The following is a 27,428-nucleotide window of genomic DNA, read 5'->3' as shown; positions in this document are numbered from 1 at the left end:
GACTATTGGAAAAACCACAGCTAAACCATACTAAGTCAAGACCAACTGAATTCTCAGAGGCTGTCTAGGTATGTTCACAATTACTTTGCCCCAGATGGACAGTTATTTGCTGAAAAAAGGACAGAGATGAAAAAAATGGATATGGTTTTAGTGCCATCATCTTGTACTCTCTTTCCTGCTACCTCCAAGACAATCTCAAGGGATGTATCATAAATGTATAGCACTGCAGAAATCATGGACAGGTAAGTAAACAGAGTCATCAACAAGTATAAATGTGGTTTTAACAAGAAATTATAGAAAGCTCAAATAGAACATTTTCCACTATGTTTTATTGAAAAATGGCTAATTTAAAATATATACATTATTTAAAAAAAAAAAAAAACACACACATGGCACTGGTAAAATACTGAATTTTTCACTCACTCTTACCAAAGTGGCATCTTTATGTTCCCAGATGATTATTTTGCTTAAGAGGAGGGTCTCTGGTGCCCTCTGGTGACACTTCTTGAGGCTGCTGTCCAGAAAGGAGTAAGAGCCCCTCAGCTTAGGGCTGAGAGAATTAAGGACAGTTCATGTCTGACTGGCCTGTGTTCTGTGGCCTTTGCCCTCTGCCCAGGAGAAAGGCAATCTTAGTGGGAGTCTTAACCTCCTGGGGGAAGTGTTCCTCCCTTAACACTCAGCCAAGCCGACAGCAAAAATAAACACTTTCGTTTTTGTCACTGTCTTCTTAAAAACACAAAAACAAACAAATGAAAAAACCCCTATCATTATAAACTCCCAAATAATGTGGGAAAGTCTCTAAGTAATTCAGGTTGTAATCCAGACCAAAAAAAAAAAAAAAAATTAATTAATCAAAAAACCCCAGTATCAGTTAACAGGACAGCAAAACCCATAAATCTTAGGATGCAAAAAAAAAAAAAAAAAGTTGATTCTTCCCCTTGTCTTCATAACAACGGACACCACTACTCTGGACAACTCTGTGCCTATGGTTTCTGGGAGTGGATGACTTTCTTGAATTTCAGGAGGCAGACCTACTCCAGACCTGTGCCATTCCTAAACTGTAACATCAGCAGAGCCTAAGTTCATTCTCTAGACCAAACACTTTGGACTTGAGGTTCCTCAGTTCTCCCTGTATCTTGTGTGCCAGTCGATTGCTATCACGAACCTCACACAGAATGGCAAGATCCTGGTTTGCCTGGGCGTTGAGTGTGGCCTAGAGATTCAAAAAAAAAAGAAGTGATTATGGCAGATGCCAGAGGAGAGAAACCTGGCACGAAGCCCCAGCTGTGCCAGCTCCTTTCTCTGATACTCTTAGTTCACAGGGTAGATTCAATGCTTAGTCTAGAGACTCACTGAGAAAAGGGAAATGTAGAGTTAGGGCTAAAAAGGCTCGAAACCATTGCTTCCCCACACAACAGGACAGAAGCCTGAGTCAGAGGACAATCAACAATTAACAGTGAGAAAAGAGGCCAATATAGACATTATTAGTAAATCTGCCAAAGCATGAAAGGCAGCATCGCTTTGTTTCTGTGTGAACCTGCTTGGCAGAGTGACTGCTCAGGGTGTGTGGATGGAGAGTTACATCTCTTTAAGATGACACTGGAGGCACCTCAGATTCTACGTGAAGCTGTGTCTCATAGGGAAGAAGTACTTTCTAACCCAGTTACTCACTTTCCCTATTTGTAAAATAGACAGTTTTTTGGCCAGGCCATATGGCTTGTGGGATCTTAGTTCCCCGACCAGGGACTGAACCCGGATTCTGGCAGTGAGAACGCTGAGTCCTCACCACAGGAACCCCAGGGAACTCCCCACAGACACGACTCTTTTTTTTTTTTTTAATTCATTTATACATTTATTAACCTCAACTTGCTCTAAATCAGAAGCCATACGAAGAACTGGGGATCCCAAGAAGAATAAAACAAGGTATTCCTGCTCTTGAGCAGCTCTCAGTGTTGAGTTTTATTTGCAAAAATGTAATATTTTAAGCCATCATTAATTCACAATTGAAGTAGGCACTTACTCACGCTGCTGCTGCTGCTAAGTCGCTTCAGTTGTGTCCGACTCTGTGCGACCCCATAGACGGCAGCCCACCAGGCTCCCCTGTCCCTGGGATTCTCCAGGCAAGAACACTGGAGTGGGTTGCCATTTCCTTCTCCAACGCATGAAAGTGAAAAGTCAAAGTGAAGTCACTCAGTCGTGTCCGACTCTTTGCGACCCCATGGACTGTAGCCCACCAGGCTCCTCCGTCCATGGGATTTTCCAGCCAAGAGTACTGGAGTAGGGTGCCATCACCTTCTCCAAGACACGACTCTTTGAACCCACTCCTTGAGTTGGGAGGGATGAATACTTGTGCTGAGCTGAGCTCAGGTGGAAATACTCTGACATTGTCCTTAAGTTGCTTCAGTCTGTCCTGTCTTCCTCTGGCACGCGCTGTTTACACTGATTTCAGAGAGACCAGGAGGATGGTGATGTGGCCCAGCCTCCCTCAGAGGGGCCCTTGTGCTGTGTACTCACCCACACCTCTACTCCCTCCTGGTAATTCAGGATCAAGTACCTTATAGAGTATCTGCTCCACGTCTTTTAGTTTTTGCCGGAGAATCTTAATGTCTGTCTTAAAGCCTTCTACCTCTAAGACACGCCGGGTCTCCAAGGCCTCGTAGCGCTTAGTCATGGCCTGCAGGCGTCTCCCCATCCTGCTGGTGCGGTCCTACACCCGGAGGGCCTCTGTGAGCAGAAGGGGCACCCCTAGCCAGCTGCCCGCCCCCCGAGAGGCAGAGAACCCCACACCTTAAAGATCTCTCTCCTTGCTCCTTCCTCCTCACGAATCCGGGCCAGCTCTTCTTCCAGGGAAATGCACTGCTCTTGGTACATGCTGGACAGCCTTCTCTCTTGTATGAGCTTATCCTTTAGGGACTGTGGGTCAGAAGGAGAGAAAAATTCATTTGTTCTTTAATTTGGGTAATTCAAATAGCACTGAGGGAAAGAAAGAAAGGACTTCCAGAAGTGCTAAATCAGTGAAGGAACAAGACATCACGGAGAACATCTGAAAACCTACTTCTGGAGGATTCTCTAGCTTTTTTCTTAATGTGTACAGAGTAGGAAATTCTGGGTTTTTTTCCCTTTATTTTTTAGAAAAATTTTTAAACGAAACAAATATTTTCGGCTCTTGGAAGAGTCAGATAAAAGAGTTAGGAATTGTACCAAATAAGACATTACAAACTATTTGGGGATACACTTCTTAAGTTTTTCTTTAAAAAGAAACATCAACAGCACTTAAAACACATGCTCCACTGAGCAGCCAGGATGATCCTGAAGAAGCCCAACTTGGATGCCCCTTCCTTACACAGAATCCTTCAAAGACACGACGACGCTCGGAGCTGTGCATCCTCAGCAGGAGCGTGACGTGACGGCCGCCCTCCCTCCACCCTGCGTGCCCACCCCTCACGGCCACATGCTCCCTCACACCTGCCCTGATGCTCTTCCCCGAGGTCTGCCTGGCAAGCTTCACTCTCCAGGTCTCAGCAAAAATGCCAGACTCCAGATAGTGTCCCAGTGCTTCTCAACAAAAGTAGACCTCCAACAGCAACATACAATCTTCACAGAATCCTTCTAATTCTATAACACCACTTTTTTTCCCTCCGTAAATTTAATGTATTTTGGCTGCACCACCTGGCTTGTGGGATCTCAGCTCCCTGACCAGGGAATGAACCTGGGCCATGCACTGAGAGCCCAAAATCTTAACTACTAGGCCACCAGGGAACTCCCAGGACCACTTTTCTGTAACCCATACTTGGTTATTTGTTAATGTTTCTAGTCTTTCTCACCTGTTAGAATGTAAATGCCATGAAGACAGACCTGGTCTAGCCTTCTGCTGCTGTACACTCAGAGCCCCGCCCACCACAGGACTTCAACAAACATCTGTTGAATGAATCTGTCGATCAGTCAACACTTAGTGTTCTAAATCCCCAAACACAGTAACAAAGAGCTACTCTTTGAGACCTATTTCTTGAGATCGTTGCTACAAGAGCTTCCTGGACTGGATCTTATATGACAATGATTAGGTTCTTTGAAATTCTCCAAGTTCTTTCAACAATTCCAGAATAAAAAAAAAATTCTGTAAGATAGAGGAAACTACCTTAATATATTCATTTTGGTTGTGATGACTCTCGTGAACTAGCCACATTTTCCCCATTTTCTCTTCTTTCTTCTTACACTGCATCCTGTATTCCTTAATCTTTGACATCAAGTGATCCTTTTCAAGCATCCAGGACTTCTCCTTATTTTGGTTTTCAAATCTGAGTTGCAGAAAGTCTTTGGTGCTCTCGTAGAGCAGCTCCTGGGTGTGGTGGAGACTAGGGAAGAAAGTACAGATGTGGACATGAAGATGCTTCCCCAGTACATGTGACAGTTACTTCAAACGCAGCCAAGATGCAGGTCCTTTAAAAACTGTGTAATACATAGATTCTGTAAATACCATCAGCGTTTAAAAAACACGCTTCATCTGATCACCAGCAGTCTTACATGTTTTATTGAACAAGGTATAATGCACCTACATTGGTTCATAGACCGGCCTTTACAGATATTTTTCTGGGTGCTAATTTCAGGTTACATAATTAGACGGACTACAGAAATATTTACACACAGCCTAAGTATGGACTTTTCCAAGGCACCAGACTTTACAATAAACTAAGTCATGGGGTTCTGACTAAAGGTTAACACAAGTTCTAAAACAAAAACATCCACACAGCTTTGCTTCTGTCTGGGCCGAGCTCCCCCGTGAGCTGTTGGGCCAAGCTGCCCAACAGCAAATCCTGTCCTTTTTCTGAGATAGGCTTCCTCGGTGGAAGCACCTCAATGGCCTCAGCCCACGTGGCCCCTCCATTCTTCGAAACCCCTCAGTGCTTCCACTCTACGCCCTGTGCTGTAGCGCAACACTTCTTAACCTTATTTATCATTTATTTTTGCCAGCTGCCACAAGGACCATCAAGGACAGTACCAGCTACTAGACATACACAGGTACTAAATAGATTCCTGCTGAGATTTGGGAATAGACAAATGATGTTTCTGTCTTCAAAAAAAAAATATCCTGAAGAGTTAGCAACTCATCAGTTTAACATCAGCAGCTAGAAATATACTGTATCAAATGATCGGACTGCTTGCAAAGGGCACTAAATACCATACCGCAGTTTTCCACTGAACACATATGGTGAGATCCACTTAGTTCTTCTCATGAGTAAGAGAGTACACAGAGAAGGGGACAAAGACTACATAATGTCAGAGGAGTAACCGGCATCTGATGAATATATTCAGGTACGCGTGTGTCTGTATAAACAGGGAGAGATTGAGTCAGTTCCCTCAAGGACTGCTCTTGCTTGCAACAGGTTATTTTATTCTATCTGGTGTTATGCTCTCAGTTACAAACAGGGGAAGCATGCTCTTGAAAATGTACAAATGGTCTCAAAGTGACACCTAACAGGCAGCCATTAATGGCCTTGGATTTCCTGCCATTCAACACCCTCAGGATGCCGATCTACTGGAAGGAGCCAATCAAGTGCTCAGATCTGCAGAAGAAGTTGAACTAGGAAGGTTATTAATATTCTGACATGTAAAATCATACTTTACTCTGACAATTTAAAAATATTGTTCCCTGAAAAACAATTCAAATCCAATAGAAACTGGAGATGCTACGCTTAAGCACAAAATACCAAAAATAAAGATGGAGAGGTACCAGCCAAATGCAAACAAGACATGATGTTGGAAGCAGCAGGGCCTGCCAAGGGCCAGGGGCATCTTCTACCTGCAGTGGTCAACGAGTTCAACTTGAGTATCATGTCTAGTTTAGCGACCACGCTTTAGAATGGAGGAAGAGACACTAAAAAAGTTTGTGAAGTAATAAAAAAACCAACAGGATGAAGACTGCAAGGTGAAAAAGAATATACACACACACACTCCAGGGGATCTTCCCAACGCAGGGACTGAAATTGAATGCAGGTCTCCCACAGTAGAGGCAGATTCTTTACCATCTGAGCCACCAGGGAAGCCCATATACACACATACACACGTGTGTGTACATATATATACACATTTTTTTGTTTTTGGCCGCACCACATGGCTTATGGAATCCTAGTTCCCCAACCAGGGATTGAAGCTGGGCCCTTGGCAGTGAAAGCTTCAAGTCCTAACCACCAGACCACCAGGGAATTCCTGTGAAAAAACATTTTAAAATGTAGGATATTTAATGCAGGATAGAGAAGGTAAGATAAAGGTCATCAAGTGTTCAAGAATTATTTATGTGCCTGCTCTGCACACAGGAAAAGACCCTGGGGAAGAGACATCATTAAAACAGAAGGTGAAAAGGTCCATCGCTGAATCACGCTGGTCACCACAGGCGATGTGGGGGAGATGTGTAAGGAAGAGTGCACCCATTCCTGGGAAGGTCAGAGAAGGATGACCGCACAGCGAGGGGCTGCTGCAACGTGAGTGCTGCGTGACCCACAGCCGCAGGAGTCTGGCTAAAAAACGAGGTGAGCTATAGCCAGAGGAGCAGAGACTCAGGGCTGAGACTCCCAAGGGTCAAGGCAGCAGGAGACACTCACAGGGAGGAAGCCTGCAGGGCACAAGGGGACCGGCGACAGCAAACACAGCTTGGTGACAGCAATGATTAAACCAGAACACAGCTTGAGCCGAGAACGAGAGGGCAGAGAATGGACAGGAGAGGCTTCCAGGTTCACAGATGACGGGGTTTGGAATCAGAAACTGGAGAGTGGGGAGCTGAAAACGACCCAGAGTCTCCAAACTTGAGAAACTACATGGATGCGACGGCACTGGGCTAAATGGGAAAGAATGGAGCAGCAGGTAGATGGGGAAGGGTGCTTGTCGGGAAAGAGAAAGTTGAGTTTCAGTTGTGGTGAATTTGACATTTTCAAACACACTTTATTGAAGATGTCTCTACAGCCTAGCTCTGGTCACTGCAAGTGGACAAACAGCTGAGGAGGGTGAAATGGGGAGAACCAAGAAAGACAGGTGCTGCGGGAACCAAGGGAGATGGATTTCAAAGGGGGTGGTCAGAGGCCCAGACACACAGAAAGATACGAATGAACTCAGTGATGACTTTAGACAGGGCACGCTAAGCAAAACAGGGAACAAGAGCAGACTGCAGAGAGTGGGGGACAGGCAGGCAGGAATGGGGTAAAAACAGTACACATAGTTTCCATTTTCTGGTGCAGGTATGTGAAGTCGAACAAGAGAAAAGGACTGTTATGCTGACTTAGATAACCCATCAGTGGAGAAAAGGATATTCCAGGACAGTAAGATCAGACTACAACTCTCCGAGGGGTTGAGGGGAGAATGTAGAGCCCCAGTCCTGTAGGAAAAGCATCAGATGAGCATGCCAGGGAACTGGGAGAGAGGCGGGGGGTGGGGGTCTGCTGAGACGGTTCCTTCAGTGCCAGGACCCTTGCTGCTACTGGACAGGACTGCCAGCTTGTGGAATCTTAGCTCCCCCACCAGGGATCGAACCTGCCACCTTGGCAGTGAGTGTGACAGTCCTGACCCCCGGACCTTCTAAACCACATGGAAGACACCTGAAACCTGTCCAGTGTGGCTCATGAGTACCCACCTTCTGGTGAGCTCTGTGATTCTGTCCCGGCTTCTCTGCTGATGAACCTGCACTTCCTCGACGCAGATCCGCCTCTCCTCCATGAGCCCTGCCACCTGCTCCCGTGAGAGCCGAGTCTGCTCCTCCAGCTGCGCCTGCAGTGCCTCCACCTGGACAGGCCAGAGGGGCGAGGCGTCCACTCCCGCTCTACTCCTGCTCGCTTCTCGCCCCTAACAGCGAGCCTCTCTCCAGAAAAACAAAAACCCCACAAACAAAAAAAACAGACGTGCAGCAGCAAAACAAACAAGAGAAAAATCTCGACTGGACTCCTCTTTACGTCTTACATGTGGTCTGAGGCCACATGAGAGCAGACTCCATCCACACCAAGCAGAGCACCCAAGTCACACCAGAAAGGCTGGACAAGCCCGTCTCCCCTCTCCGAGATGCTCACCTTCTCACCATCTCTCTCTCTGGGCTTTCAGAACTGTCTCCCTTTTGGGACTTCCCAGTTGTGTAGAGAAAGACTCATGTCTTCATTTTTAAATTTAGAAAGTGTGGCAAAACAAGTATAATGTGATTTCCTTGTCTGAGTCAGGCTGTCTTGACCCCACATGGCGACACTGGCCAAAGGTAGAAACTGTCCATTTACATCAACACGCCCTCTGATAAGGACAGGAACTTGAATGCCGTTAGATGAAAAATCAGGGTTGTAGGTGACATATGATGACCAGATGGTGAGAGGGTGACTCATTACTTTCTTAGACTTTGGAATACATGCACCAGACAAATGGATGTACCCCCAAAGGTCACCGTTTGGGGACAGACAGCTGCAGCTCTGCGTGTCCCAGGCCAGCTGCACAGGGAGTTCTGACTCTGACGACTCTGGTGGGAGGGTTCGGCCTATGAGCTGAATGAACTGCAGGTTCACACCAGCACTTCTAGAATGGTGCAGTACAGAGTAATGGTTGTAAAGATAGAGCTCTGGGAAATTAGGAACAACCTCAAATTTCCAATCCCAAGATGCCCAGAGGAAATACGTGTGCCAGGAGACACGTGGCACATGCTAGTGAGGGCACAGGACCCGCTCCAGGCCTGTGTGCGGAGCGGCGACGATCGTACCTGGAGGGCGAGGGTCTGGACGTCTCTCTGATGCAGCCCAGTGCTCACCTCCTTTTCTCTCCCTGCTGATTTCCTCCTGCTGCCTTTAGAGTCTGAAACAAAAAACAGTGGAGACCTTCACTTAGCTTTTCTTTCTGCTTTTCAAGCATCAACATTATCTTTGCAGAGAAGTTGGTTTTCTTTATATGGAAGAGAAGGAAAGGAAGAAAAAGGACAATGTACAATAACTACAATGCTCAATTGTGCAAATAGGAATCTTTTAACGGAACTCTGTTAGGATGTCACCTGGATCTTTCTGAAGAATAAACTACTAAATTTCCCTTTGGAGTTATATCTAATTTCTTTGTAAAATCTTATTTAATGAAAAAGGGTAATGAATTACAAAAACTAAATCTAAACATTTTAGTTATGATGTATAACCCAATTTTCAATGGACAAAATGATTTTATCAGCAAGCAACACTAAAACTGCACTAAACATAATTTGATGATTTAGATGAATCAAGAAGCTTATTTATTCTTTTTATTGAGGTATAGTAATTTATAATATTTGTTTCATGTGTACAACATAGCAATTCAAAAATTTTATAGATTATACTCTGTCTATACTTATTATAAAGTACTGGCTATATTCCCTGTCCTGTACAATATATCTTTGTAGCTTATTTATTTTATACATAGTAGTTTGTTCCTCTTAATCCTTTACCCTTATTCTGCCCCTTCTGTTCCTTCACTCTGCTGGTAACCACTAGTAAGTATGTTCTCCACATCTGTGAGTCTGTTTTTGTTCTATACTCACTAGTTTATTTTTTAAATTCCATATATAAGTGATATCATACAATATTTTTCTTATTTCTTAGCATTATGCCCTCTAAATCCATCCATGTTGCTGCAAATGGCAAGACTTCATTTTTTTTTAAATGCCTGAGTAGTATTCCATTCATCTGCTGATGAACACTTGGGCTGTTTCCATATCTTGACTATTATAAATAATATTGCTGTGAACACTGGGGTGCACGTTATTTCGAGTTAGAATTTTTGTTTCCTTTCTAAGAGCAGACCTCAAAAGTGCTTCTCTCCACATGCGTAGTGATGGCATTAGCTAGACTTATTGTGGTGAATATTTTGTAGTATATACAAATACCAATTTACTACTTTGCACACTTAAAACTAACATTATATGTCAATTATATCTCAATTTTAAAAAACTGAGATTTCCATTAATAAAAGAGGAAAGGATAAGGAGACTGAGGGTTAGAAAATAATTAACAGGCTGTGACTCCACATGTTATCCAAGTATATTTTATGACTTATCACCATAAGCATTTTAATTAGATATATTTTTTATTCTACTTTATTAAAACATCATAGAAAGGTTTTTAAAAAAAAGCTCAGTAAGATCTGAAACCACCAGCAGCATGATTATGAATATTTATTATCACTGTATAGTAGGAAAAACTGTTTAATTATTTGCACCATGGTTTTTAATTCTGCATCAATAAGAATTTCTAAAAATACAGTTGGTACCTGCTCTGAGAGCTGAAGACTCATTCTTTTCACGTACTTCTACAGGCTGGACAGTCTTCTGGAGAATGCTGACCTGAAGAAGCCAAAAAAAAAAAAAGTACAGAAATAGTCTTCCTATAAATACAGTATTTCATTTTTTAGCTTTAGTTCTCCAGATCAAACACCATTCATAAATTAAACTGGTCAAAACTTATACAATCATATAAGGATGCCAAGCATATGGGAGACCAGAGAAGACAAACTGGATAAAACCCACTAACAAACTGAATACACACTGACTAAAACCACTGCTGGTGATAGAAATGGAAAAATAAAATTTCAAAAAAAATAAAAATAAAAACCAAAAAAAAAAAAAAAAAGAAAGTGGTCTTTGACAAGGTCTTTTAGGAAAGTAACAGAAACACTGAAGCATGCATATATAGATATGTATAAAGATGTTCACTGAAGCACTGTTTATAGAGTGAACAAGTGGAAATCTCAATTATACACATAAATGTTTCTATATGAGTAGGAAAAAAGCTTTATCTCTAGGGTACAGAATTATGGGACACTGTCACTTTTCTATTAGATTTCTGAAATCTGTGTTTGTTTTTAACAAAGACCACGCATTACTTTTGTAATCGGTATAAATGAAGCCCTAAAAAAGAATCCAGTATTGAAACTTGCTCCCACACTAAGTCTGTTCCTGCTGCTCCCTCTAATCTCATCCAAGACACCTCCTCCTCTAAGCTTAAGGTTTCCAAATGGCAGAATGGGGTAAACAATGCTACTTTCCAAGGCTTTTGAAGAAAAAGAATAAAATCACAAACCTGTTTGTAATTGCAGAAAATGCTCTGAAAAAAGCAAACTGAGACCATGGTAGCTAATTCTCCTTTGAGCTTCTTTAGCAAGGATCAAAGTTGTCTGATTAAGGACCCAGGCTGCATTTTGTAAAAGCCTTGTCTACCTTGCTATATAAAGGAGGACTTACTTTGTTGGGAGGCTCCTTATAAAAATAGGTCACTTCTCCAGTGTCTGTTCCCACAAGAGCCAAGAGATTCTGAATCTTCTTCTTGTCTTCTAGCTCCCTGCAATTCTCATAGAGAATAAGCATACATTGTGTCCAGAGTAAGTAAATGTTTGTTTAAAGGATCTCCCTTCTGACTCATTTATTTTTAAAGCAATGATAACCTCAAGTTAAAATTAAATTGGATTAACCTCCTACACTATTGGTGGGAATGTAAACTGGTGAAGCCACTATGGAGATCATTATGGAGGTTCCTTAAAGAAACTAAAAATAGAGCTACCATATGACCCTGCAATCCCACTCCTGTGCATATATTCGGAAAAGACGAAAACTATCTAATTCAAAATGATACATGCACCCCAGTGTTCACAGAAGCACTATTTACAATAGTCAAGACATGGAAACAACCTAAGTGTTCACCAGCGGGTGAATGGATAAAGAAGATGTTCTAAACACAGAGGGCTTCCCTGATAGCTCAGTTGGTGAAGAATCCACCTGCAATGCAGGAGACCCCGGTTAGACTCTTGGGTCAGGAAGATCTGCTGGAGAAGGAATAGACTACCCACTCCAGTACTCTTGGGCTTCCCTTGTGGCTCAGCTGGCAAAGAATCTGCCTGCAATGCAGGAGACCTGGGTCTGATCCCTGAGTTGGGAAAATCCCCTGGAGAAGGGAATACTCCAGTAATATACTCCAGAATACTCCAGTATTCTGGCCTGGAGAATTCCATGGACTGTAGGCCATGGGGTCGCAGAGAGTCAGACCTGACTGAGTGACTTTCACTTCACTTTACTTCACTACACACACACAATGGGATGTTACTCAGTCATAAAAAAGAATGAAATAATGCTATTTATGGCAACATAGATCGACCTAGAGATTATTATACTAAGTGAAGTCACACAAAGACAAATATCATGGTATCACTCATACGTAGAATCTAGAAAAATGATATAAATAAACTTATTTACAAAACAGAAACAGACTAATAGATGTAGAAAATAAACTATGGTTACCAAAGGGGAAGGGGGGAGGGATCAACGGGGAGTTTGGATTAACATATGCACACCACTAGATATAAAGTAGATGGCCCTACTGTACAGGGAACTCTACTCAATATCCTGTAATAACTTACCTGGGGAAGAAAAGCTGAAAAGTAAATATATTTGTATACCTATATATATATTTATAGGTATATACACATACCTATGCATAACTGAATCACTTTGCTGTATGCCTGAAACATTGAAAATCAAAAATGTCAAGAGAGGAGAGAACATCAGCAATAAGCTCCAAAAAATTAACTAAACTAAATTAAATTAAATAGGATTTATCTAGACTTCAGCTCTAATTTTAAGAGCATCAGGCATTTAGATTCAGGAATTCAGAGAACCCAGCGGGAAATAACTTCAATCAGTTGGTTGAAGAGCGTGAAGGCAGACACCAGGGCGTACTGCTCAAATCTGCCTCTTCAGCTACATGGGAGCTGACAGTTCACAGCTGGATCTCTCTCCAGGCCTGCTCTGAGTCTAGGCGGCCTGTCTCACCAACTGTCTGCTTGAGGAGCAGCCTGCACCCGGGGCCTGGCTACTGAGGGGTGCGAAACCCAGTCCTCTCACCTCGTTTCAGGATCTGAGGACCATCCTAGAAGGGCACCCTGTGGCAGGGGCTGAGGCCTGCTGTCACTGAATCGCCACTTAGCCTCTGCACACTCAGACTCTCCAGAGTGCCCCCTGGTGGTTTACTCCTGAGCACACTCCCTGAAAACCTCCTGCAAGCAAATCTCCATTGCGGAGTTCATTTTCCAGGAAACTGACCCCAGACAGTTGATACCACAAATGGACCAAGGAAGCAAACTTTAAGAGAGATGTCAGGGACTTCCCTGCTGGTCCAGTGGTTAAGACTTCACCTTCCAATGCAAGGGGAGCAGGTTTGATCCCTGGTCAGGGAGCTAAATCCCACATACTTTGCAGCCAAAAAACTAAACATAAAGCAGAAGTAATATTGCAACATGTTATAAATTCAATAAAGACTTTATTAAAAAATCTTTTAAAAACACAATGAGATTTCAGAGCCTGGGATGTGCAGACCTGTTACAGTGTTCTTAGGAGCAAGACAGGTGAGTGGTCAACAGGGGAGAGGCTAAACAATCAAATAAAAGTAAAAGCAGGAGGAGAGCTGGGCTGCATTCTATACAAACTCACAATCTCTGCCCCATTTCCCACACCCCAGCCAGCTGTCAAGACTACTACCTAAAGAAGAAGCTGACTCTCCGAGAGGTAAGGTCTGGTGAGGCCTCAGCCAGAGCCCATGGTCACGATCACTCAGCCTTTCTTCCAAGGGCCCACGGCCATTTATTCCAGTAACTGTGCACTGTGGAGAAGGGCTGCTGGGCAGTCTGAGCTGACTTTGACACCTAGTGAAATGAAGCATTATCTAGGGCATACAGGAACCAGGTAATAAACAGAATTTTGGTTCCAGTCCAGCTCAAAGTGGGTCCACTGGATCCAAACCCAGTCAGGAGTCATTTCCCCATCTCCAAATGTATAACTGAAATGAACATAATTGGCAGTTGGCAAAATCTCCAAATTGTTTTCTTGGTTTCGGTGTTAAAGCAAGTGGAAGCCTCTGAAACTGCCTCTCTGCACCCCAGCCACGATGGTAAACAAAGACTAAAGGATGTAAGGGTGAGGGTCCCCATCAAATCCCCATTAATTCACAAGCATGATCCTGCAAAACCAGACAGGCAACAACGCAGTGCTACCAAGTAGGTACAAGTCGGTGACTGTGCCAGCTGCAGTAGCATTTTTGCTAGAGCAGAGAACCAGGTCTTAGGTACACAGCATGTGGCTATGGTTAAGCAAATGTGCTGCTCCCTTCCACAATCAACAGGCCCAGAGCAGTTCTCGTTCAGGTGACATGAACAAGAGGATATTTCTACAGGCTTTCTGAGGACCATTAGCTCTTCTGTTCAATATCAAATTTGTCCAAAGGGACCTGGATCTGTTCACTACTGAGCTATCAAATTAAATCAGATGGGACAAACAAGAAGTGCAAGTGGGTTAGAACCCTCAAGTGTACTCCAAAGGGCCGGAGGTAAACTCTACATAGCACATCAGCCAAGTTTCAGGGGTCTGATCGAGGCATGCCAGGCCACTCCCTTCAAAATGAAGGACAGATTATTGTACCTCATGCCTACCGCCACCAAAGACTCATAATGCCAGAGGAACTGCTCAGTGTCTGAAGACAACATGTCCTTTCTCTGGGACACTGCGCTGACCCATGTAACAGGTGACATGGAAGGTGACAAGGAACACTGTGCTGACGCTTGTAACAGGTGACGTGCAAAGTGACACAGGACACTGTGCTAATGTTTGTAACAGGTGACGTGGAAGGTGACACAGGACACTGTGCTGACCCGTGTAACAGGTGATGTGGAAGGTGACACGGGACACTGCCGCAACCCGTGTAACAGGTGACGTGGAAGGTGACATGGGACACTGCACCGACCCGTGTAACAGGTGACGTGGAAGGTGACACAGGACACTGTGCTAACGCTGTTACTGCGGCAACCCGTGTAACAGGTGACGTGGAAGGTGAAATGGGACACTGCGCTGACCCGGGTAGCAGGTGTCGTGGAAGGTGACCCTTCCTCGTGGCCCAGAACTGAAATGAAGTGCTGCATTAGGTCAAGGCTGAAACCATTAAGAAGATTGAGCCAGGAATCAAAAACCTCCCAACAAAGAAACACCCTGGACCTGATGGCTTCCGTGGTGAATTCCACTGAACACTTAAAGAAGGACTAACAGCAATCATCCTCAAACTTTTCCAAAAACTGAAGAGGAAGCAACAGTTACTCTTACTTTTACTTTCTATCAGCCAGCACTCCCCTGATACGAAAGCTGGACGGACACTACACGAAAACCACTACAGACCTTACAGACATCGATACAAAAATCCTCCACAGAATATTAGTAAACCTGCATTCGGCAGCATATTAAAAGGATACACCACAATTAAGTGGAATTTATTCCTCGAATACAAGCAAGGTTCAACATATGGAAGTTGATCAAAGTAATACATCACACGGACACAATGAAGGAGGAAAACACACGATCATCATCTGATACAGAAAAAGCACCTGAAAACATTCAACACCCTTTTTAGATAAAAACACTCAACAAATTTAGAAGAGCGGGAAACAATCTCTGCACAACAAAAGCCACAATTGAAAACCCATGGCTAAAGTCACACTCAATGGTGAAAAACTGCAAATTCTCTACTAAGATCAAGAACAAGACAAGGCTGCCCATTGTGCAACTTCTATTTAACTTAGTACTGAAGTCCTAGCCAGACCAAGTAGGCAAGAAAAAGGAAGAAAAGACACTCAAGTTGGAAAGCAAGAAATAAAATAATCCTTATTCACAGATGACATGATCTTATTCTCAGAAAACCCTAAGGGTGCCACAAATTTTTTTTTTTTTTAACTTTAAAAATTGTTAGAACTAGTAAAGGAATTCAGCAAAGGAGCATAACACAAATCCAACATGCATTTCTATACACTGACAATGAAGTATCGGAAAAGAATTTGATGCACAACAGCATCAAAAAGAATATTCAGGAATTAACCAAGGAAAGGAAAGACTTGTATACTGAAAACACTCCTAAAAGAAATTAAGGATGAAATAAACAAATGGAAAGATATCCTGTGTCCATGGATTGGAAAACATAATATTAAGATGTCAACTTTGCTCAGAGCAATCCTCAGATTTCATGCAAGTCCTATAAAAATTTTCTGTGTGGGATGATGAGAATGTTCTGGAGATGGACAGTGGTGTGGCTGCATGATGACACTTAACGATACTGAACTGTACACTTAAAAATGATTAAAAGAGTAAATTTTAGGTTAAGTATATTTTACCAGAATTAAAAAGAACTGCGCTGTAGTGGGTGTTCCGGCACACTGTTCAGATGCCCATCACCCAGGGGCTCAGTCCTTCTCCAGCAACTGCCCTGGGCTGAAGGGGGCCGCCTCCCCAAGTTTATATCCCTCCCTGGTGGGAGCTGCGTCCAATGACAGATCACTCCCTGTGGGGCTGACCAAGATCTCTGTCCCTTGGTGGACTCTGGTGGTGGTGGTTTAGTCACTAAGTTGTGTCAACTCTTGCAAACCCATGGACTGTAGCCCACCAGGCTCCACTGTTCATGGCATTTCCAAGGCAAGAATATTGGAGTGGGTTGCCATTTTCTTCTCCAGGGGATCTTCCCAACCCGGGGATCGAAACTGTGTCTCCTGCACTAGGTGGATGCTTTACCACTGAACCACCAGGAAGTCCTTGATGGACTCTATCGTAATTCAAATTCTCCCTCAACCCAAATCTGCTCAGAGCTGCTCCCCTTAAGAGTCTCCCTACTGACCATCGCCCAGGCAAACCCCTATCTCAGAGCCTGCTCCCTGGGAACGCAGCTAAGAGGACCACGGAAGAAATGTATCTCGTTCCATGCGGTTTAGAAACATGCCCCTGGCGTCTCCTTCCTCCCGTTAGTACCTGATTCTTAGGCGGTCGTTTTCTGAGTAGAGGCGTAGGACGTGCTCTCGCTCCTGGAAGAGGCAGACCTGCATGTCACTCAGAGCTTTCTGCAGCTCAGCAATCTCTTCCTCCCTCTGCTGCAAATCCCATTCCAGTTTATGCTGGTGGGGAAAAAAAAAGGCAGCTGACAAGATATTGGGCTTCAGAGGAGTAGCTCTTATTGCATGCAGTGGCGTCAGTTCACGTAGAAATATTACAAAGTGGACAGTTTCAGCAATGCAGGCTCCAAATTACAACAGGCTGCGTACAGATGAGTTTAAACCCACAAGGTGAATGACCTCAGAGCTCTCACATCACCTCCTCTTACGGACGACAGAACCCAGGACACCACATGATCCACCTGTTCTAGCCACTCCTTTAATCTGGCTACAACGTGCAGCTTGCAGGATCTCGGTTCCCAGACCAGGGATCGAACCAGTGCCCCCTGAGGTGGAAGCTCGAAGTTCTAACCACTGGAACACCAGGGAATTCCAAGTCACACTTTAATGCTTTTTATGTAATATGCATTATAAAACTCTGGAAAGCAAAGATGAAAGGTGTGACTCCTGCTTACAGAGCAGGAGGAACTGTGTGGGGAGACAGACATGCCAATAATTAAACTGAGAGGACTGAATGCAGCACACATGGGGGAGGGGTGAGCTGGCCCAGGAAGAATCCCTGACAGCTGCTGGGGGGTCAGAGGCCACCAGAGAGCTGAAGCCTGAGAGGAAGGCAGAGATGGAGGAAGGCAGTGCTCTCGGGGAAGAGCTGGAAATGCAAGGACCTCAGTATCTCTGATGGCTCAGACAGTAAAGAACCTGCCTGCAATACAGGAGACCCGGGTTTGAGCTCTAGGTTGGGAAAATCCCCTGGAGAAGGGAACAGCTACCTACTCCAGTATTCTTAAAAACAGGCTTCCCTGGTCGCTCACATGGTAAAGAATCTGCCTCCAATGCGAGAGATCTAGGTTTGATCCCTGGGTCAGGAAGATCCCCTGGAGAAGGGAATGGCAACCCACCCCAGTATTCTTGCCTGGAGAATCTCATGGACAGAGAAGCCTGGTGGGCTACAGTGCATGGAGTCGCAAAGTCAGACACGACTGAGGGACTAACATACAGCATCACTGGAGCGGAAAGTGAGAGGTCGGTGGAGCAGTGTGACCCTAGGCGCTGGATCCTAGGAGCTGTTCAGGATGAATAGGAGTTTGAGAGTGTGGCATGAGAGTCTGAGATGAAACAGGAGTTTGGACAGTGTGGTTGCAACCATGATGAGGTGGCTGGAAGGGACTGAGCAATGTCTGGGAGGCAGGATCAGCAGGTCTCAGCAAGTGACCGGAGGGAGGCTGGGCAGAACCACAGGCACTGACGCCATCATGAAGAAGAAAGAAGCATTAAGAGACAGGAGTGGAGAGAGGGGATGGCAGGGGTCTACGCGTACGCATAGGTAGGGGGGAAGGGGGTTCCTGACTTCAGATATGGACACAGCACCATGGAGCTCAGCAGGAGGAGGAGTCAGCCCTAGTTACCTGGGGTGTCATCGTCCCGTTGAAAGAGGAAACAGACAGAACAGGCTCCATCTTGAAAGCAGGACTGCCTCTTGGGCCGGACTGTGGACTTTGAGCTATACAACCAGTATCTATGGAAACGACATACCAACTGGAAAACCAGACCCCTTAGATGGAAGAGCCCCAGGGCTTCTACGGCTAGTACCTAGACTCTCCCCGGCCTACAAAAATACCCTAATTATCTGTGTAACTGAATAAAATCATAAATTCTATTATGCTTATTGGGGTATGACCACAGGCCTATTGATAATTGTCCACTGTTAACTACCTAGGCTTAAGGCATACGAATCATGGGTTAACTTTGATTATATCTTTCTTTTCCTTTGTTCAGACTAGTTTCAGAGAACTTAGGGAGAGGGGTTTGGGTACGTACACTTAGGGTATATAAGGTTTTCACAAAAACTGGTCAGGGTCCTTGGGTAAGAGGAGACTCTGCCTTGGGCCCACCACTGTAATAAACTGCACTCCACTATCTGCATTGTCCTTCTGAGAGTTTGTTTCCCAGAAGGCTTGGCTACAACACCATAGGCAGGAGGACAACGCGTGGACAAAATGAGATTACTTACGGTAGAATCACAAAGAACTTTGACATCTAAGGCTAAGGAAGGAGAGGCCATTCTCACCTTCTGAGTGGCCCATACTCGTCTGTGGAGTTTCCCTCTACCTCTTGAGTCTCATTTTGTCTCTCACTGAGTTTTTCTGCAATGAGACATCAAGAACCTGATTTACTAAGCTCTGAGACCAGAGACCAAAACCCCCTCCAGGTGGGAGAAGTTAGCAGTTAATGTATTGTATGCTAACAGTATGCTGCCAACAAGTACATAGACCCCAGACAGGTTGGAACTAGCAGGGGGATGATGCTGACTCCTGATGACCTCACCACCAGCCAATCAAATGAATGTCCATGAGCTGGTCACACCTTCTCTGAACCATTATGATATAACTTCTCACTACCTTCCCCAAAGGGACAAAGTTTTGAGGGTTGTAACTTACGTCTTTTCTACTTCACTGTTCCCCCCGCCCCACCTACCAAAAAAAAAAGAATTAGGAAAGAAAGTTGTTAATCAAGACTGAGAACTAGTCAGAGAGGCAAGCCAGACACTGGGAAAGAAAAATGACTCTGGAATCAAGACAGAAGCAGACCTCTCAGAGGAGAGGTCAATAGGGAACATACCGCAGAGGTCACAGAGAGGTCACTGAGGCAACATATCCTGGAGCCATGGGAGGAGCAGCTGAGGACTGGACCCAGCTGCAGTCAAGAAGTCGCCGAGCAGGTGACCAAGTCAAACTATTCTGGAAGGCTGACTGGGAAAGAAAGCCATCCCTGCCCTGAGAGAAGAGTTAGGGAAGCTTGGCTAGAGGCGGGGCCTTTCTCCTTCATTGGGAAAGACTTGAGTCTACCTATATACTGAGGAGGAAAAGCCAATGTGAAGAAGAGGTTAAAGACAGAAGACAAAGGGCAGTTCCCTGGTGGCCTAGCGGTTAGGATTTGGGGCTTTCACAGGCATGGCCCGGGTTTAACGCCTGGTTAGAAAATGGAGATCCTGCAAGCTGTGCGGCATGGCCAAAAAATAAACAGAAACTGCTGGATCTGTTCAGCCTCACTATGCTCCCTGGAGCAGTGAGGAGGAGGGGACGGATACGGGTGCAGGTGACTGAGCGTGGTCGGGCGGAAAGTGAGGCTGCCAGAGGAGAGGGGCCTGTGGGCCAAAGGAGAGCAGGGAAGGCAGGGCCTGGGCCTGGAGGCGGGGCCGGGACCGGGAGTCTACCACCAAAGGGTAAAACTTCCATGTGGTGTCTGAGGATACCATGATTTATCTCCTGTGAATTCATCTTGCAATGACCTTTCTAGGCAGCGGTTCTCAGCTGGAGGGTGGGGGGGGGGGGGGGTGGGGTTTGCCTAAGCCCCCAGGAGAACTCTGGTGATGTCTGGGAGCATTGCTGACTGTCACCACTTGGGGGTGGGGGTGGGGACTACTGGTATCCGGCGAGCAGAGGCCAGGGATGCTGCACACGTCCTTTGTGCACCAGACCGTCTGTAGGACAAAGAACTGGCCAGCCCTCACCGTGGATAGGGCCATGGTCCAGAGGCCCTGATCCAGGACCAAGGTGGGGGACAGGGGTAAGCCACAGGGCGAGCTGCTGCCAGCAAGGGGCACAGACCAGCAGGGCCACATGCGGCAGTGCAGCGACTCCTAGAGTGAAGCCAAGGGGGTGCCGTTTAGAGAGGGACAGGGCGGCCAGAAGCTGACACACAGCACTTAGTAAACGGAGAAGTCAGGGAGTTGTGGAGGCGACACTGGAGCAAAGTCAGGCGTGAGAGGGAGAAAGAACCAGAGGCACAAGAAGGCGGAGAGGAAAAGACACAGCAGTCTGGGGCATCGTGGTCCAGCGAGGCCCTCGGGAGGAGGGCAGCTCGGCAAGGTGGGAGGGACCTACAGAGAACACGGACGCGTGTGCTCGGACGCCAGCTGGCACTCGCGGGTGTCCCCAGCACTGGACGGGCTTGCTCAGACTCCAGGACGGCCGCACCGGGTCCTCCTTACCTGCCCCTCGCACGCTTCCCTGTACAGCTCCAGCTTCTTCAGCAAGTCCTCGTTCTCTGCCTCACACTCAGACATCTTCTTCTGATAATACTCCAGAAGCTCCTGAGACGGGCAGAGGACAGCCAAGCGATCCTCCACCGAAGGCAGGGGAGTCGACTGTACAGAATCGGAGAAGGACACACCCTTCCACCTGGTGGGGCTGCTAAAGCTGCTGGCAGCCTCATGCTTGTGGACAGCTGCAGGCCTGTGTGAGACGGAGAAGGACACATTCATAAAACTGTCTGAACGTCTATGAGATGTTACAATTCCTCAAATTAAAAATAAAGCTTATGTTCTTAAAGTGCTCATAATGAAGGTGCTCACAAACCTGAGAGTTTAATGTTACGGGTTTGTGAATAATCAATCTTATGAACTGCTCTCCAGGTATTAAAGGCTTAAAGCTGGATTCAAAATACAAGTTAGACAATAAAAAGAGTTCATTTAAAAGAAAAAAAGGAATATCAACTAAGTAAGGCCAGAGAGTGACAGTCAGAAAATTTGATACTATTAAGAATACAGTAACGGGAACACTTATATGCTGTTGGTGGAGTGTAATTCGATTAACCTACAGAAAGTAAATTGGTTAAATCTAGTAAATTGCAATTCTCTTGTCTACACATACATATAATGTGACATACACAAAAATGTTCATAGAAACCTTATTTGTGATAACAAAAACAGTAAACTTTCCAAATTTTTGTTCAACAGGATAACGGATAAACTGTGGTGTATTCAGACAATGGAATATTTTCAAAGTTACAGAAAACATGAATTAGAGATACCTGTATGACTGAACCATCTGAACAATATTAAATGGGAAAATGCACGCAGATGCATATACAGAAGATATTACTATTCATTTATAATCAGAACTTGAAAAATGAAAGTTTACTTTAAGGGACAGACAAATAAGTGGATCAAGATTCAGGATTAGAAAACAGAGCCTTGGGACTTCCCTGGTGATCTTGTGGCTGAAAGTCCAAGCTCCACATCAGGGGGCATGAGTTTGATCCCTGGTCAGGGAACTAGATCCCACACACAGCAACTACAGTTTGCATGTCACAACTAAGACCCAGTGCACCCAAATAAATAAATATTTTTTAAAAACTAAAAAAAATAAAGCCTCATCAATAATCACACAACCAATCAGAGCCCAACATCTAGCATCAGAGACTTGAATTACACAGACCAAAACCAGCCAAGTGCAAAGGCTAGATTAGAGGGTTTTTTTGGTTTGTTTGCTTTTAGCAAACGAGACAATGAAAGTTATAGAAAACAAATGATGCAGAAGCAGAGAAATTCTCATGTGAGAATTAATTCACTTTAGCTAACTGCCTGCAGTTTACAACAACAAAATAGACCACAGAGCAGAGAAACTTTATACCAGAGTTTAAACAAGCCCAGAGTTGTAGTTAATGAAGGTTATGGGCAGCACTTTTAATAGATGAGCATGACGAAAAAAATACTACTTTATAAATCATTAAAAGCTCGTGACAGAAATACTACTGAGTTTCGTATTTTAAAAAGGTGTTGCCTTCTGATACCTCTGGCAAATAGGTTAATGGATAACCTAACTAAAAGGTATTTCTGAAGTTCTACAAACAGGAGTGTGTTGATGACGAGGAGGGCGATGAAGAGGAGGTGTCATGCAGGCTGACCGAGAGCCAGAGTCCAGTCTCCTGGTTTTGTCTGTTGGTTGTTTCCCCTATAATCGAGGCTCACTCAAACTGCCTGGATTCTGGTATTAACATTTACTATGTCCTAGTTTTTAATCTAAATTCCACATAACAAGAATAGAGAAGTGAGGGCTAACATAGTTCAAATCCAGAGTTGGGAAGTTCTCTTCCAAAACCCTTCTAGTTCCTAAGCCAGTGGGCACTCGGGTGCCAGAAGTCTAGGCTCTTTATTTCAACAACTCAAAAATAAGCAAATGTCTTACTTTCTGCAGACAGGGGACTGCGTCGGGGTAAAGTTCATGCTGTCCTTTCACACCTGTCGAATACACAAAAGATCCAGAACGAGGGGTCAGGAACAGGAAAAACAGGACAGGATGCGCAGACCGGTCCACCCAGCATCATCAGAATGTGCCGTTTTAGAATGCAGTATTATTTGGGCAGCTCCAGATCACGGGATTTTATTCAGACATTCTTTTTTTTTTCAGACATTCTTCCTCATCATTGTTTTTAAATACAATCAGACTGACATTTAACATTTCAATGGCAAGCACACAAAAGAAAAGCCCTCGTATGAAAGTTTTCTGCAATGAATTTACACGCAAAAACAAATTGACAATTCTTTCCGTGAAATAATAGCAGAGGGAGATACAGAAAACTTTCGAATAACCAAGAGAAATTAAGTGGGAATTCAGGCCGAGGACTCAACATGCTAAATTTAAGTTAAATACAAAGGCACTGATGTTAACTGTATTTGGTGTGCTGCATCTATTGTTTTATCTTTAAAAAGCTCGTGCACAATTTCCATTTCAATTGATAATACAGATCACATTTCTTACTTTAATTGGATAATTACAATATTGGGATGGTTTCTGCCATACATCAACATGAATCGGCATAGGTCTACATGTGTCCCCCCAATCCTGAACCCCCCTCTCACCTCCCTCCCTACCCCGTCCCTCTAGGTTGTCCCAGAGCACTGGCTTTGGGTGCCCTGCTTCACACATGGAACTCACACAGGTCATCTATTTTACATATGGCAATATATATGTCTCAACTATTCTCTCAAATCATCCCATCCTCCCCTTCTCCCACGGAGCCCAAAAGTCTGTTCTTTATGTCTGTGGCTCCTTTGCTGTCCTGCATGTAGGACTGTCGGTACCATCTTTCTACACAGATCAATCTTGTCACAGGAATTTTCAGGAAGATAAACTTCACTGTCAAAGAGGGAATACCATGTTATGTGAAGGAGAGAGGGGAGGAGGGAAGATGCGGAGATGGGGCATGGGAGGGGTTCTTCGTAAACCTGGCTTTGGGGAAAGCTTTCTCGTCAAGCCTGCTGTCACTTCACTGTGACTGTGAGCAGGCGAGAGGTGACCTAACAGTCTATCCCAGTGCTCTTCTGCTTGGTAAATGTCTGCCTACAATCTTCAGTCCCTGGGGAGCAATTCTGTGACAAGGAGTGAAAGCACGCACCACTTTGGTTAATTCCAGGTGCCATTTTCCTGCTCACAACCCCGTGTTCTCCCCGCTCCTCCCCCCACCTCCTTGAGCTTTCCTGCACTTGGCCTCCAGGACACCATATGCTCCTCATTTCCCTCCCTCCTCACTGGCCACTGATCTTCAGTCACTTCTAGTTCTCAGCTCATCCTTACTGCCTTGGTGACCTCATGCAGCCTTGTGGCTTTAAATACCAGGAACACACCAGCAGTTCTCAAATGCAGCCTCCAGTCCTGAGCGCCCTCAAAAGACTCATGCACTTCTGCCTGAGCAGGTCTACTCAAGCTTAACACGCCCCACACTGAGCCCCCCAACACAGACCTCCCACCACCAAACCTGCCCTCTCAGGAGGTATGATCCACATTCCAAACAATTCATTCATTTCAACATACAGCTCAATGAGCTTAGTAGAGTCACAGACACGTGCAACCATCACCATCAGCAGCTTTAGAACATCTTCAGCACTTCAAGAAGAAACCCAGGTAACCTCCAGCTCTCCCCTACATTCCACTCCACTGCAGCCCTAAGCAAGCACCAATCTACTTCCGCTCCACAGAGGTTCCTGTTCTGGACTTGCATGCCCGTGGAATCATATGGTATGTAGTCTTTCTGACTGACTTCTTTTATTTCACCTGATGTTTTTAAGGCTCTTCTATGTTGCAGCACTCCATTCCTGTCTATGTATCTGGATGGCATCTGAAATGCCACTGTCCTCAAATCAGTGAAGAGTAAGTGGAACTTTCTAAGAACTTCTAACAACCTGCAACCTCTCACCTCCCTCTCTTCCTTCCTCCTTCCTGATCTAGTGTACACCTACAAAAAGTTGTCTACACTTATGTCTCATTTAGCTTTATAACCTCACTTCTGCTACTACATCTGCACTGAAGTTGCCCTTCTTCATCAGCAGACATCCACATTCATAAGTCCAACTGTTCTTTTGCTTCCATCCTTCTCCATTCAACAAGTGCTTTGATTGCGTGCCTGACAACGTTAACCTCTTTTAAAATATTGTTTTGTGGTTGAGAGCACAGGCTCTGAAATCAAGCAGACTTGGGTTTGAGCCAAAGTTCTGTCCCCAGTTAGCTGTGTGGCCTTGAGGAAGTTTTTACTTAACCTCTTTAAACTTCAGTTACTCATTAGAAAATGGGGATAATGATAGCATATATGTCACAGGCTGGTGTAAGGATTAAATGAATAAAAGAGCAGAGCACATGTCCAGCACATTTAAGCACTCAATAAATGCAGACAATTACTATTTTCACTGAAAATTTTATTCCCTTGGTTCAAAAGGTTTTGTGTTCAACTCTCTTTACTACTTCCTCTCTCCATTTCTTTGGGAACATTATTCCCACTTCTTTTTGATGATTACCTGTATCATCTAAAACACGACCTGGAAAAGAATAACTTACAATGACTTCTAGAGTGAATAAATGAGATCTTTCAATCTCCTGACTTGAATTTCCAATTATGTAACATATTTTCATCTATATGTGTCCCATTGGAGCTTGAAATGTTTAACTTAAAAAAAGAAAAAATCAGAATGAAACAGCTCACTCCTGGGTCATGAACCCAGAAGTGTGGTCATAACTGACCAATGAAACTCCTTAATATTAAAAAAAAAAAAAAATCATTCAAGCCACGTATTTTTTAACATCTTAAAGCTAATGCCTCCCAAACCAAATACATCATCTTTGTCACCCAAACATGCTCCTTCTGACTTTACTATTTCAGTTACCAATTCAACATCTTTCAAGTAACCTGGATTTGAAAGTTTAATCATTTCACTACTCCTTCTCTTGACCCTCTTCTGACAACGACAGGTGTTATTTAGGGATCCTCCATGTCTTCTTACCTAACCTACTACAATGACTTAACTGTTCAACCCCTCACCCGACTAAGTTAAGATTCATCGGTGTTTCTCATAGTCTAATGCTCTAAATCAAACTCTGCCTAAGCCTCACGGCTTTTAAATGTACGGCCCAAACCTACCTCTCCTGCCTTGTTTTCCTCCACTCCCCTAGTGTACTCCGGCGTCCATGTCTTTGTTCAGGAGCTTCCCTTCAGCTGGTCCATAGTTCCCTCCACTCATAATCTCACTCAATGAAATCCAATCTGCACACGATAAACTCAAGTGCCACCTCCTCCATCTCTTCCCTGAGTCACTCCATCCAAAACGAACTAGCTGCAGAGGAAGCGCATTTGTCATTCTCTAAAAGGGGACGGAATAGAGTTCTCTGGGGCTCCCACCTCTCCCACGACCGTGTGTTCTACCTGCAGATGGGAGCATCGTCCTGTCTCCTGAAAGAACTTGGCCCTTCCCTTGTTTATAACACAAATTACAGTGTTTCAGCCAGCTTCTACCCATTCCTATGATATCTTTATAAGGTTTACATTTTCCATAGCTTGTCTACTTACAACTAAAATCTGTTTGGCACTTGGACATTTATTACTTTAAACCCACAACTCTGTGAAGGATCTCATCTCTCAACTTCACAAATGAGGAACGTGAGGCTGAGCCCGGCGGGGACGATGAGGGAACCCCAGGAGCTTACATTCCGTACTCCTTTCTCCATTTCGTCCTGTTTTGATCCCCCGGAGACCAGAGCCCCCATCCTCCCGTGCCGCCTATCCTCCCCGTAAAGATGCTAACTGTCCGTTACGGCCCGGGCCTCCCGACGAGCCCTCTCAGGCTCCCACCCCTTCCCTCCGCACTGCTCACACAGTTAGTACCCCCGCCCCGGGCACAGTCCCTCTTTTCTTTCCCAGACCCCTTCTCTGACCTCCCACTCCTGGAACCCGGAACTCTACTCACCCTGCCTGGAGCTGCAGACGCCAAGAGCCCAACAGAAAAACACTCAAACCGAGGGGCGGCGCGGCGGGCGCAAGCCCGGCCAATCGCCCACTGGCTTACACAGCCTCTGGATTGCGCACCATTAGGAAAGCTGTTCATACAAAGGCCCGCCCCTTCCCGCCCTCCCTCGCGCTCCTTGCCCCGCAGAGGTTACTGGGAAATATAGTTTCACCTCTGCACACAGCACTCCTGGTGAAGGAGGTACCGGGTTGTGGTGTTTGGGGTCAGTCGTGCTAGACCTGGCGCAGTTTAGGTCTCCCAGTTTAGGCTTGTTTTCATGAATGCAGTAAATAATCACAGGATTATTATGAGTTGTGATATACGAATTTATCTCTAAGGAGGTGAAGAGTCTAAGATATTATAGTTTCTCCTTCAATGATCTGGTGGCCTAGAGCCAAGACAGGACTTGCTGGATCAGTTTGTACAGTCAGAAGAATAT

At 44.9% G+C, this 27,428-nt stretch overlaps 1 protein-coding gene across 3 annotated transcripts; it reads right to left on the bottom strand.

The window, feature by feature from the left end:
• Positions 1-307: 307 nt before the first annotated feature.
• Positions 308-27,079, bottom strand: CCDC77 (coiled-coil domain containing 77). Of its 3 annotated transcripts, none has more exons than XR_011566794.1 (13): positions 26,951-27,079; positions 26,128-26,320; positions 22,905-22,957; positions 20,927-21,170; positions 16,796-16,938; positions 11,213-11,309; positions 10,243-10,315; positions 8,717-8,808; positions 7,619-7,767; positions 4,136-4,352; positions 2,788-2,913; positions 2,021-2,707; positions 308-1,213 (listed from the first exon to the last, which is right to left on the bottom strand). XR_011566794.1 is itself a non-coding variant. In XM_019961705.2 (13 exons), the coding sequence occupies exons 3-13, from the start codon at positions 22,940-22,942 to the stop codon at positions 1,067-1,069; spliced, it is 1,479 nt and encodes a 492-aa protein (XP_019817264.2). In that variant the 5' UTR covers positions 22,943-22,957; positions 26,128-26,320; positions 26,951-27,079; the 3' UTR covers positions 308-1,066. The 3 variants fall into 3 exon arrangements, 2 of the variants coding, with proteins under 2 accessions (XP_019817264.2, XP_019817263.2); XM_019961705.2 differs by having other exon boundaries at positions 2,555-2,707; XM_019961704.2 differs by lacking the exon at positions 26,128-26,320 and having other exon boundaries at positions 2,555-2,707; positions 26,951-27,055.
• Positions 27,080-27,428: the final 349 nt, after the last annotated feature.

This window comes from Bos indicus, chromosome 5 (assembly GCF_029378745.1).
Source record: "Bos indicus isolate NIAB-ARS_2022 breed Sahiwal x Tharparkar chromosome 5, NIAB-ARS_B.indTharparkar_mat_pri_1.0, whole genome shotgun sequence".
Lineage (NCBI taxonomy): Eukaryota > Metazoa > Chordata > Mammalia > Artiodactyla > Bovidae > Bos > Bos indicus.
The sequence above is the reverse complement of the archived record's forward strand: the minus strand, read 5'-3'. Positions and strand labels throughout refer to the sequence as shown.